This window comes from Chrysochloris asiatica, unplaced genomic scaffold, assembly GCF_000296735.1.
Source record: "Chrysochloris asiatica unplaced genomic scaffold, ChrAsi1.0 scaffold00622, whole genome shotgun sequence".
Taxonomy (NCBI): Eukaryota; Metazoa; Chordata; class Mammalia; order Afrosoricida; family Chrysochloridae; genus Chrysochloris; species Chrysochloris asiatica.
This window is the reverse complement of record NW_006409140.1, coordinates 315,261-327,262: the sequence shown is the minus strand read 5'-3', so window position 1 is coordinate 327,262 and position 12,002 is coordinate 315,261. Positions and strand designations below refer to the sequence as shown.

The 12,002-nt window shown below is 37.9% G+C and overlaps 1 protein-coding gene across 1 annotated transcript in view; it reads left to right on the top strand.

Annotated features, from left to right (window-relative positions):
• Positions 1–6,316: 6,316 nt before the first annotated feature.
• Positions 6,317–12,002, top strand: part of BMS1 (BMS1 ribosome biogenesis factor) — a gene marked incomplete at its 5' end in the record, with an annotated part of 35,787 nt that continues 30,101 nt past the window's right edge. Inside the window, 2 exons of the mRNA XM_006877824.1 lie at positions 6,317–6,390; positions 6,994–7,170. Coding sequence (XP_006877886.1) covers positions 6,317–6,390; positions 6,994–7,170 — 251 coding nt within the window. The remainder of the gene's footprint in view (positions 6,391–6,993; positions 7,171–12,002) is intronic.

Here is a 12,002-nt window from a genome sequence, read left to right as displayed (position 1 = left end):
CTATTACATAGTAGAACTGCTACATAAGGATTTTTTTCTGCAAGCATATTACCAGACTTTTCTTCTGTGGTACCTCTGTCATCGTTGTTAGTGCCGTCAAGTTGGTTCTGACTCTTAGTGACCCTGTGTGGAGTTTCTGAGGAGCTGCTGGTGGGTTTGAACCACCAACCTTGAGGTTAGCAGTCCAGTTCTTACCCTACAGCACCATACCAGGTACCTCTAAGTGGGTTTAAACCACCAACCTTTTTGTTGTTGTTGTTAGGTTACATCGAGTTGGTACTGACTCATAGCAACCCTGTGCACAACAGAACGAAACACTGCCCGATCCTGGGCCAACCTCACAATTGTTGCCACACTTGAGTCCATCGATGCCAGCACTGTGCCAGTTCATCTCTTTTGGGGGAGGGGGGATCTTCCTCTTTTTCTCCGACCCTCTACTTTACCGAACATGATATCCTTTTTTTAGTGAGTAACTATCCTGACCACCAAGGAGCATTCTTCAGCACAGGTCTGTGTGTTATTTTGGCGGTCCATGGTACTTTCAATATTGTCCTCCAACACCAAAAATCAAATGCATCAGTTCTTGGTCTTCCTTATTCACTATCCAACTTTTTGCATGCATATGAGGTTATTGAGAATGCCATGGCTTGGGTCAGGTGCACCTTAGTCCTCAAGCTGACAGGTTTGCTTTTCAACACTTTAAAAAGGTCTTATGCAGCAGATTTGCCCAATGCAATACGCCGTTTGATCTCCTGACTGCTGCTTGCATGAGTATTGATGGTTGATCCAAGCAAAATGAGGTTATTGACAACTTTAGTCTTTTCTCCATTTATATGAATGTTATTTATTGGTCCAGTGGTATGAGGATTTTTGTTTTTTTTAACATTAAGGTGCAACCCATACCAAAGTCTGTGGTCTTTGATCTTCATCAATAAATATTTTAAGTCATCTTCCCTTTCAGCAAGCAAAGTTGTATCATCAGCATATCGCAGATTGTTAATGAGCCTTCCTCCAATCCTGATGCCACGTTTTCCTTCATATAATCCAGCTTCTTGGATTATTTGTTCATCATCCAGATTGAATAAGTACTAAATAATAACCCTGTTGCATACCTTTCCTAATTTTAAACCATTCGGTGTTTCCTTGTTCTGTTGGAACAACTGCGTCTTGGTCTATGTACAGGTTCCTTCTGAGCACAATTAAGTGTTCCAGAATACTCATACTTCACAATGTTGTCCATAGCTTGTCATGATACACACAATTGAAAGCCTTTGTGTAGCCAATAAAGCACAGGTAAACATCTCTCTGGTATTCTCTGCTTTCAGCCAAGATCCATCTGATTTCAGCAGTGATATCCCTCATTCCACATCCTCTTCTGAAACTGGCTTGAATTGTCAATGTATGGTTGCAGCCGTTTCTGTATTACCTTTAGTAAAACTTTACTCACATGGGATATCAAAAATACCGTCTGATGATTTCTGCATTCTGTTGGGTCACCTCTCTTTTGAATGGGCACAAATGCTGATCTCTTCCAGTCAGTTGGCCAGGCAGTTGTCTTCCAGATTTCTTGGCATAGATGAGTGAGTACTCGAGTGCAGTTTCACTTTCACTTTGTTGAAAGATTTCAATTTGTATTCCTTCAATTCCTGGTGCCTTGTTCTTTGCCAATGACTTCAGTGAACCTTGGACTTCCTCCTTCAGGATCATTGGTTCTTGATCATATGCTACCTCTTGAAATGGTTGAACATTGGCCATTTCTTTTAGGTTATTTGAATATAAATCATTTATGCCACTCAGGGACTACCTCCTAACTTCACTAACATGCCAAAATTTTGTTCCATTTAAGTCGTCACAAGTTACATTCTTAAATAACATTGTGTTCCCAAAATTGTATTGTATTTTATAGTTTTGCATTTGTGTTTTAAATCATGTAACATATTACAAGTAGCGTTAGAATGTTAGAGTGCCATAAAGCTGACTTGTTTATTTACTATAAATTTCTCATCCTATGTGTTTGAGTTATTGTTCTTTCTTTTCAACTTCAAGGACATAGTTTTGCATTTCTTGTAGATCAAGCATCATAGTAATAAACTCCTTCCACTTTTATTTATTTGAAAATGTTTTAATTTCACCGTAGGTTGGATGGACAGTTTTCTCAGTTACAGGATTCTTGGATGACTCTTTTTTCTTTCAGGTCTTTGAATATATTGTTTCATTTCCTCTGGCCTCAGTCTTTTCTGAGGAGAAATTGACATTTAATATTATTGGACCTCCCTTATATGCTGTAGATTACTTTTTATTTTTGCTTCTTTCAAGATTGTCTTTTAGGTTCTTGGCATTTGATTATAATGCATCTTGGCATATCTCCTTGAGTTTATCCACTTGGAAATCAATGAACTTCTTATATATGCAAATTAATGTTTTATTTAAATTTGGAAAGTTTCAGCCATATTTTCTTTGGATATTCTTTGTTTCCCTTTCTCTCATATTAGTATTATTCAATGTTTCTCTTACACTTTATTTATTTTCTTTGTTGTGTTTTCTTTAGGTTGTTCAGACTAGATGATTTCATATGTCTTGTCCCAAAGTTTGTTGATTTCTTCTTCTGCCTGCTCAGATATACTAAGTTCATCCAGAATTTGTTGACATCTTTCGCTTGCTTTTATAATTTCTCTTTGTTAATCTCATTTTGTGCATTCATTATTCTCGTCGTTTCCTTTAGCTTGTGTTTTTCTTGACCTCTTTGAGTATACTGTTAGTTTTTTTTAAAAAAATCTTTGTATGCCAGTTGTTGAGTCAACTCCCAACACATGGTGGCCACATGTATGTCAGTAGAGCTGTGTTCTATAGGGTTTTCAGTAACTGAGTTTTTAGAATTGGATCACCAGGACTTTCTTTTTAGGCATTTTTTGGTGGTCTTGAGTTCCCAACTTTTCAGTTAGCAGCTAAGACCATGTTAAGTGTTTGCACCATCTATAGACTCTTGAGTCTTTGCTTGTCCTTCCTCAGGGACAGTTTGTATCGCTTAATTTTGTCCTTTGCATAGGCTGCCCTTTTCTCTCTTTTCTTATGCATTGTGATTTTTTTTTTTTCGGAAACTTAAGACATTTGATTATGATCATACGGTAACTCTGGAAATCATATCTCTCACCCAGGATTTGCTCCTTTTTTAACTGTTGAAGACTTTAGTTGTTTGCTTTATCACAAGGTCGCCTCTCTGACTGTGCCTTCTATCATCACTTTAAACCAGGTGTCCTGTCACAGAGTACTGGCTCCTGCTATTTTCACACCAGGGTCACTATTTGGAAGTGCCAGCCATTGCAAATAACCCCAAGATGGCCATGCTTAGTCAAGGAAGGTGTTGGCCGCAGATGAGTAGAAAACCAAAGCATTCCTACTACTTATGTGTAGCTTTTCTTTTGATTAAGAGCTTGATGGTGCACTGGTTAAGTGTTTGACAGCTAACTGAAAGTTTGGCAGTTCAAATCCACCTGCTGCTCCATTGAAGAAAGATGTAGTTTTGATTCCATTAAGATATACAGTCTTAAACACCCAAACTTGCATACAGTACCCTTTTGACCTAGCCTCAATGGCTCGATAATCAGAACTCGAGTAGAGTAAGATTGAAAAAGGAAACAGGGTAAATTGCTTCAATTTGATGAGCCTGACCTATACTCAGAGCAGTAGTTACTCTACCAACAGAGAGGGAAAGAATCTTCACATCAAGTATCAATACTATACCCTCTGTACACAGTGTAGATAGGGACAGGCAACTTAGACATTGGCTACCTAAAATGTGGGGGCAATAAAGGCATGAAGTGACTGGCTTACAAGGTTTCAAGAAGGAGTTTAAGAGTATGGGGAAAAGAAAGAGTCCTCACTGAATAGCTGTCATCTTGTCTAGATGGGTCTGGTAAAAAGAGATGGGGATAAGATTCTTAAGATTCAGCAGTGAATAATTGTTATCATGACTAATTGCAACTGTCACAATTTTAAAGGTAGATGTTTTGTAACAAAAACAGGGGAGTGGTTAATCTTTTAGTCCAGAAACAGAGGGCCCTAAGACCATCAAGAGAGAAGCACACAAGCAGAGTGCAGGACCTTATCCAGAGAAGCAGCAGCGCCAGAGATGGAGGCAGAGATGGGGGCATGGAGAGGAAGGGGGAGTGGCTGAGGACTCTAGCTTCATGCACTAAGAAGAGAAGGACTAAGAGCTGGTGGCCAGGAGGTAGACTTGTAGAATGTGCCCTTTGGAGGTGTAAATTATATATGCCTGAGTGGTTTTTTTGTTTGTGTTTTAAAAAAGCTAAAGTGAATAGAGAGAAATACTGTTAACTGATGGTACATGGAGGGGATTATAATTGTAATGAAACAAAGTGTATGATTTGTTGAATGTAAAACTGATGATATGCCCTGTAAATTTTCACTGAATCCACAATAAAAGCCTTAAAAAAAAAAAAAAAAAAAAAGATAATGCAGTGTTGGAAACCTTATAGGACTTTTCTGCTTTGTCCTGTGGTGTCGCTATGAGTCAGAACCAACTCGACAACAATGGATTTTGTTTTTCTCTTTATTCATTGTCCACTTAGATGATGTATCCTTTTGACTGGTTTCGAGAGTTCTGGAAACACTGATCTCACCAATTTCTGTGGGGATTTTTTTTGTCTTTTTTTTTTCCTTCCTGATGTTGTAGTGTAGTTTGGGGGACAGATGCATAACAACTACTTATGCAACTATCTTGTTTTGTTCCCTCCCTTTTAAAATTAAACCTCTATTTGAGATGACTATAGATAAGCAGTTTGTAGGAACATAGAAGTAGTCCTGGTGTGGTGTTGTGGGCTAATGTGTCAGACTGCAGAGTCGTTTGAACTGCCAGGTTAGTGGCTCAAGCTCACCTGCTGCTCTTTGGAAACCCTATACAGGGTCACTATGGGTTGGAATCAACTTGACGGCACTTAACAACAACACAACAACAATATGTAGAAAGCCTGTGTACCCTTTGCCCAATTTTCCCCATGATAACAGACTGTAAAATTATAATGCATGCTCACATTGAGGATATTGATATTCATAAAATTCACTGATCTTATACAAATTTCCTGAGTTTTATTTGTAATTTGTGTGTAAGTTTGTGTATCTACCAACAGTGAAGATACAGAACAATTTCATCACTACAGGGACCTCTCATTGTGTCTTTTTATAAGCACACTCACTTCCTCCTCTTCCTCTCATTCCTAACCCTTGTCAAATACTAATCTGTTCTCTATTTCGGTAATTTTGTCATTTCAAGATAATGTATAAAAGGAAGAACGTGTTGATGTTATTAAGTGCTTTTGAATCAGTTCCAACTCATGGCGACCCTGTATAATGTTTCTGAGGAGTGGACAATGGGTAGGTTTGAACTGCTGACCTTGCAGTTAGCAGTCCAATGCTTATCCTACAGTGCCACACCATCATGTTAAGATAATTATATAAAAGGAAGTATATGAGACATCACAAAAAGTTGGTGAAAAGTTGGCCTCAAAAGATAATGGAATTTTTCCACAAACTTTTTGAAGACTCCTCATATACATACATTTGTATGTATACAATTTTGTGATTGACTTTTTTTTCCCCACTTAGCTTCCTGGGGAGCTGTACTAGTTTTTGTGTCTGAACAATAGTTTGTTCCTTTTTATTGCTAAGTAGTATTCCATGGCATGGGTTGTATCACCATTGTAGAGCATCAGGGTTGTTTCCATTGTTGGGTTATTATGACTCAAACATCAGTGACATTCATGTTCAGGTTTTGGTGTAAATATGAAGTCTCATTTCTATGGTGCAAATGCCCAAGAATTTACATGGCGAGTTATATAACTCCCTCACTCACTACCCTGAAGTTGATTCTGACTCTTTATAGGATTTTGGAGGCTATAAATCTTTATAGGCGTAGAAAGGCTCATCTTTCTCCCACATATGGTAATTTCATGTTTATTTTTATACGAAATGGACAGAGTAGCTGTATCAGTTTTACATTTCCAACAGCATTAAATGAGTGATCTAGTTTCTCTACATCCTCTCCATATTTGAGGCTAGCACTGTTTTAGCTATTCTAATAGTTGTGTAGTGAGAATAAACTGGATAATTAGCTTTTAGCTAAGTGGGATTTTGAAGTAATGTATGAAAGTGTACAGTTACAAAAGGAAAAAGAAAGCATATGTAAGTGTAAGACAATTGTGTTATGTGTAGTCATGAAAACAAGTATGGTGCTCTGATGGTGATAGAGTGTCCCACTCCAGTCTCACTCACAGCCTACCTTTGGATGTTCTCTTCCCAGAGGAGCTATATGGTGACTTTGAAGACCTTGAAACGGGGGATATGCACAAGGGAAAATCAGCTCTAAATACTCAGGTATGACTTTGCCAAGGGATGGCCATTAGCTCTTGGACCACCAGTCTTTAGAGAGAAAGATTTTATCTCTGTAGATTACAGACTGCATAGATTTCTCACCTCATCCTAGGTGGGGAATGGTAAAAGGTTGTTTGTTTAATTTTTGTTCTTGATTTTTTGGATAGTACCCACTACTACTTGTCATACTCATTTACCAGTCTCCTGATTATTTTTTGAAACCTTTATCCTGTGGGTCATTGTTTTTCCTTTCTACCATTCCTTGGTCATCATTCTTCTCTTAAATTTGCGTATCTTTTTTTTAAATTGATTTCTTTTTCTCCCTAATATTCCTTTAGAGTAATGACTGGGAGCACCTAGGTTGGGAAATTTGCTGTTATTTTTATTTGGGCTTGGCCAGCTCAGTCAGATTAATATTAATTTAAATTCAGATGATTAAATGTCTTCTGTAGCAGTATCTTGTTATTTAGAATCAAAGGCTATATTTTGTTTTTCATGATCATAATTAATATATTTGCAGTTCAACTAGAACTTTTTAAATCTGTTTTAGTATTTAAAGAAAATATATCCACAAATTTTTGCAAATGATTTTCTTCTGGGTTAAAGGTTGAAGCTGTAGAAGAAGTTAAGGAAGAAGAAATTGAGTCCCAAACAGAGGAAAGTGCCAAGAAGAAGCATATGGATAAGAAGAGAAAACTTAAAGAGATGTTTGATGCAGAGTATGATGAAGGAGAAAGTACATATTTTGATGATCTTAAAGGAGAAATGCAGAAACAAGCCCAGGTAAGAAAACCCAGTTCCTAGCCTCATTTAAAGGCTATCATAGTATTTGAATCTTTAACTTTGTTTGAGTCTCTGTTCTGTGACTCCATTGTATGCCTCTCATTTGAACTCTAGGTCTAGGCACATATAGGTGTGTTTATTCATGTATTCTTTTTTGTTTCAGTTCATTTAAAAATAGCCTATTTTATACCAAACAGCCTTATACCTATTTTAAACCAAACTGCTTAGAGAAATAATTGAAACTTTGACACCATTTTTGAGGATCTCAATGTGACATTGTTTGTATTTAAATGCAAGAATTGATTTGACATTCTGATTACTGTTCCTGGAACCTTAATTAAATAGTATGAATGGGTAGGTTATTTTTGACCTAGGTGACTTGTGCTCTCCAGGGAAAGTTTTCTGAAAATTCATCTTGGTCACAGCTCAGAAGAATTTTTTTTTTAAGTGTAAGATAAGATACAGAATACCGAAAAGGAGAATGTAAAACTCATCTATTGGGAATTTTGAGCCCCAGCCCATTTGAGTTGATGGTTTCACTCATAGGAGACACAGATATGTGTGCACAGTTGATGACGTTTTGTAGCACTGTGTTGTTGTGTTTTTATAGGGCAGACCACCAAGAATCCCTATATGCTGGGGAAAAAGTAAAACCAAACCCATTGTCGTAAAGGCAGTTCAGACTCATAGAATAACCTATAGAGTAGAGTAGAACTGTGCCATAAAGTTTCCAAGGTCATAAATCTTTAAGGAAACAGATTGCCACACCTTTTCTTCTGTGAGCAGGTTAAAACCACTGGCGTTTTGATTAGCAGCTGAGTCCCTAACCCACTGTACTACTAGGGCTACCTTTATACATTGTAATGTGCCTTAATATATCTTATCCAAACTTAGTATCTAATTTGTGAAAATGCAGTGGGCAGGTGCCGCTTTACTTAGGTTTCGTTTAATCAAAGAAATATCTCTTGATTAGTCATTAACTTGGTGGTCAAAAGTCAGTATTGGCCTTTAACAGAAATGACTTATGAAATGTAAACCTAGATCTGAAGTCTGCTTCAGGCTATAGAACCTATAGGTCATTTAAAAGACTTTGGAGTTTTCAGTGGGGGCCATTGGATGATTTTGAGCAGAGGAGATAAATGATCTGACTTAATTTTTAAAGGATTGCTTTGGTTAATAGTTCATTCAGTAAGAGATTAAGGTGATTTAAATGGGAGAAGTCACAGAGGAGGGGAAAAAAATAGATTCTAAATATGCTCTATTTTAAAAGTGGATTAATAGGATTTCCTGGTTGGTTGAACATGGGTATAAGAGAGAAGACGACTGACTGAGTGTCACTGGAAGAATTGGGATGATAGCTTGTCTGCCAGTTTGTTGCACTGTGGTGATTTACATGCTGCTGTGATTTTGGAAGCTATGCCACCAGTATTTTGAAAGCCAATAGTGTCACCCATGGTGAACAGGTCTCAGCTGAGCTTCCAGACTAAGACAAACTTAGAAGAAGGAGAAGCAGTTTTCGAATATTCAGCCACTGAAATCCTTATCAGTAGCAGTGAAACACTGTCAGATTCTAACAGAATATTGAATATTGAAACATGATAAATATCACAGAATATTGTTAGATATAGTGCCAGAAGATGAGCCCCACGGCATTCAAGATAAGACTGAAGAAGAAGAGTTGCCTCCTCAAAGTAGAATGACCATGATGACAAGAATGGAGTAAAGCTTTTAAGACCTTCATTTGCTGATGGGCATAACACAAAATGAGGAGCTACAAATGTCTATTAATAATTAGAACATGGAATGTATAAAATATGAATCAAGAAAAATTGGAAGTTGTCAAAAATGAAATAGGATGCATAAAGATGGATATCCTAGCTAGGCATTGTTGTTATTAAATGCCACTGAGTCAGTTCCAACTAATAGCAACCCTGTATAGGATTTCCAACCCTGTATAGCAGCTGGTGGGTGTGAACTGCTGACCTTATGGTTTGCAGTCCATTGCTGATCCTACAGCACCACACCAGAAGTCCAAAATCCTAGGCATTAGTCATCTGAAATGGACAGTCTTGGCCATTTTGAATATGACAATTACATTGTTTACTATGCCAGGAATGACAAAGAGGAATGGCGTCACATTCATCTTCAAAAAGAACATTGCAAGAGTTTACTTGGAATATAATGCTGTCTCTATAAGATAATATCCGTACGCCTATAAGGAAGAGTCCTAGTGTGGCGCTCGGTAGTATTGGGACCACAGGGTTGGTTTGAGCCACAAGGTTGGTGGCATTCACCAGTCTCACTTAGAACCCTATACAGGTCTCTATAAATCAGAACTGACTTGACGCTCTTAACAACAAGGAAGACCAGTTAGTAACACTATCATTCAAATTTATGCATCAACCACTAAAGCCAGTGATGATGAAGTTGAAGAACTTTATCAATTTCTTCAGTCTGAAATTGATCAAATATGCAATCAAGATGTATTGATAATTATTGGTAATTGGATTGCAAAGGCTGGAAACAGGAAGGGTAAGTAGTTAGAAAATATGCCAGTAATGATGGTAGAATTTTACAAGACCAGTGATTTCTTCATTGCAAGTACCTTTTTTAAGCAGCATAAAAGATGATTGTTTATGTACATGCCCTTCACCAGATGAAATACGCAGAAGTCAAATTGACTAAATCTTTGGAAAGAGATGGTAGAAAAGCTCCATATCATCAGCCAAAACAAAGCCACAGGCAAACTGTGGACCAAGCCAGTAAATGCTCATATGCAAGTTCAGACTGAAGCTTAAGAAAATTAAAACAAGTCCACGAGAGTCAACTGTTATCTTGAAAATATTCCACCTGGATTTAAGGATCATCTCAAAAACATATTTGATGCATTAGACATTAATGATCAGAGACCAGATGAGTTGTGGGATGCCATCAAGAACATCATACAGGAAGAAAGTAAAAGATCATTAAGATGGCAAGAAAGAAAGAAAAGACTAAAATGTATGTCAGAAAGAGACTCTGAAACTTGCTTTCCAGTATTAGAGATGCTCAAACAAATGGAAGAAATGAGGAAGAGAGCTGAACAGAGCATTTCAAAGAGGGGCAAGACAAGAAAAGTCAAGTATTATAATGAAATGTGCAAAGACATAGAATCAGAAAACCAAAAGGGAAGAACACATTCAGCATTTCTCATGCTAAAAGAACTGAAGACAAAAATCAAGCCTTGACTTGCAATACTGAAGGATTCTATTGGTAAAATACTGAATGATGCCGAAAACATCAAAAGAGTATGTAAGGAATACACAGCATCACATACAAAAAGGAAATGTTCACTGTTGAACATCAAGAAGTAGCATATGGTATTGAATGAAGAAATCCAGTGTACACTGATGGTATTGGCAAAGAACATGGCTCTAGGAATTGGTGAAATACAAATTGAAATCTCTCAACAGACTGATGCAGTACTGGAGGCACCTATGCCAAGAAATTTGGAAGACAGCAGCTACCTGGTCAGCTGATTGGAGGAGATCCATATTTGTGCCCATTCAAAACAGGTGACTCAATGGAATATGAAAATCATTGGACAATATCATTAATATCACATGCAAGTAAAATTTTGCCAAATATGATTCTAGGGACTGCAGGAGTACATTGACAGGGAATTGCTAGAGGTTCGGGCTGGATTCAGAAGAGGTCATAGAACAAGGGATATTATTGCTGACATAAGATGGATCTTGGCTGAAAGCAGAGACTACCAGAAAGATGTTTACCTATACTTTACTGACTATGCTAAGGCATTCAACTGTGGATCATGACAAGCTATGGACAACATTGCAGAGAATAAGTATTCCAGAACACTTAATTGTGCTCATGAGGAACCTGTAAATAGACCAAGAGGCAGTGGTTTAAATAGAATAGAGGGACACTGTAAAATTGGGTAAGGTGTGTGCTGGAGTTATATTCTTTCACCGTATTCATTCATTCTGTATGTTGAACAAATAATCCAAGAATCTGGATGATATGAAGTAGAACATGGCATCAGGATTGGAGGAAGACTCTTAAACAACCTGTGATAATGCAGATGATACAATCTTGCTTGCCGAAAACGAAGAGGACTTAAAACTTCTAATAATAAAGATCAAAGAACACAGTTTTTGTTTAGGCTTCCACCTGAATATAAAGAAAACAAAAATCCTCACCATTGGACCGATAATTGACATCATGATAATGGAGAAAAGATTGAAGTTGTCAAAGACTTCATTTTGCTTGGCTCCACTGTCAATTCGACGCTCATAGAAGCAGCAGTCAAGAAGTCAAATGAGAGTAGTTCTGGAAAAAGATGGCGGCGGATCAGGTGGAAGTGTAGTGATGAGCTCTGCCGAGAACAACACAGACTGCAGGACCAAGAAGGCTCAGGGAATGGTCCCAGTACTTTGAACCACATATAAAGGAATATTTAGAAGGTGGGAAGACTTACAGCTGGGGAGTTTGTGGCAGAAGCAAGAAATCCATTGCTTCCTGGTTCTGGACGCTCAGCTGCTCCGGGAGCCACCATTTTGTGTGGGGCCAAGCGGGAAAAGGATCAGAGCAGCCACGGACGCCTGACAGAGCGGCAGAGATAGAGGTGTGGACATTCTTTTTTTGGGGTATCTTTTCGTTGGTCCCTTGCTGTCTGCGTACATCCATTCTGGTGACTATAGGGTTGCCTGAGTTGACAGCTACTCCAGTCCCACCCTCAGAGGGTTCTACTATGCATGTGCATAGATCTTCTCGAAATTTAAAGAGACAGTACCCACTTAAAACCAAACAGCCGACAGATACTCAACCCAAGA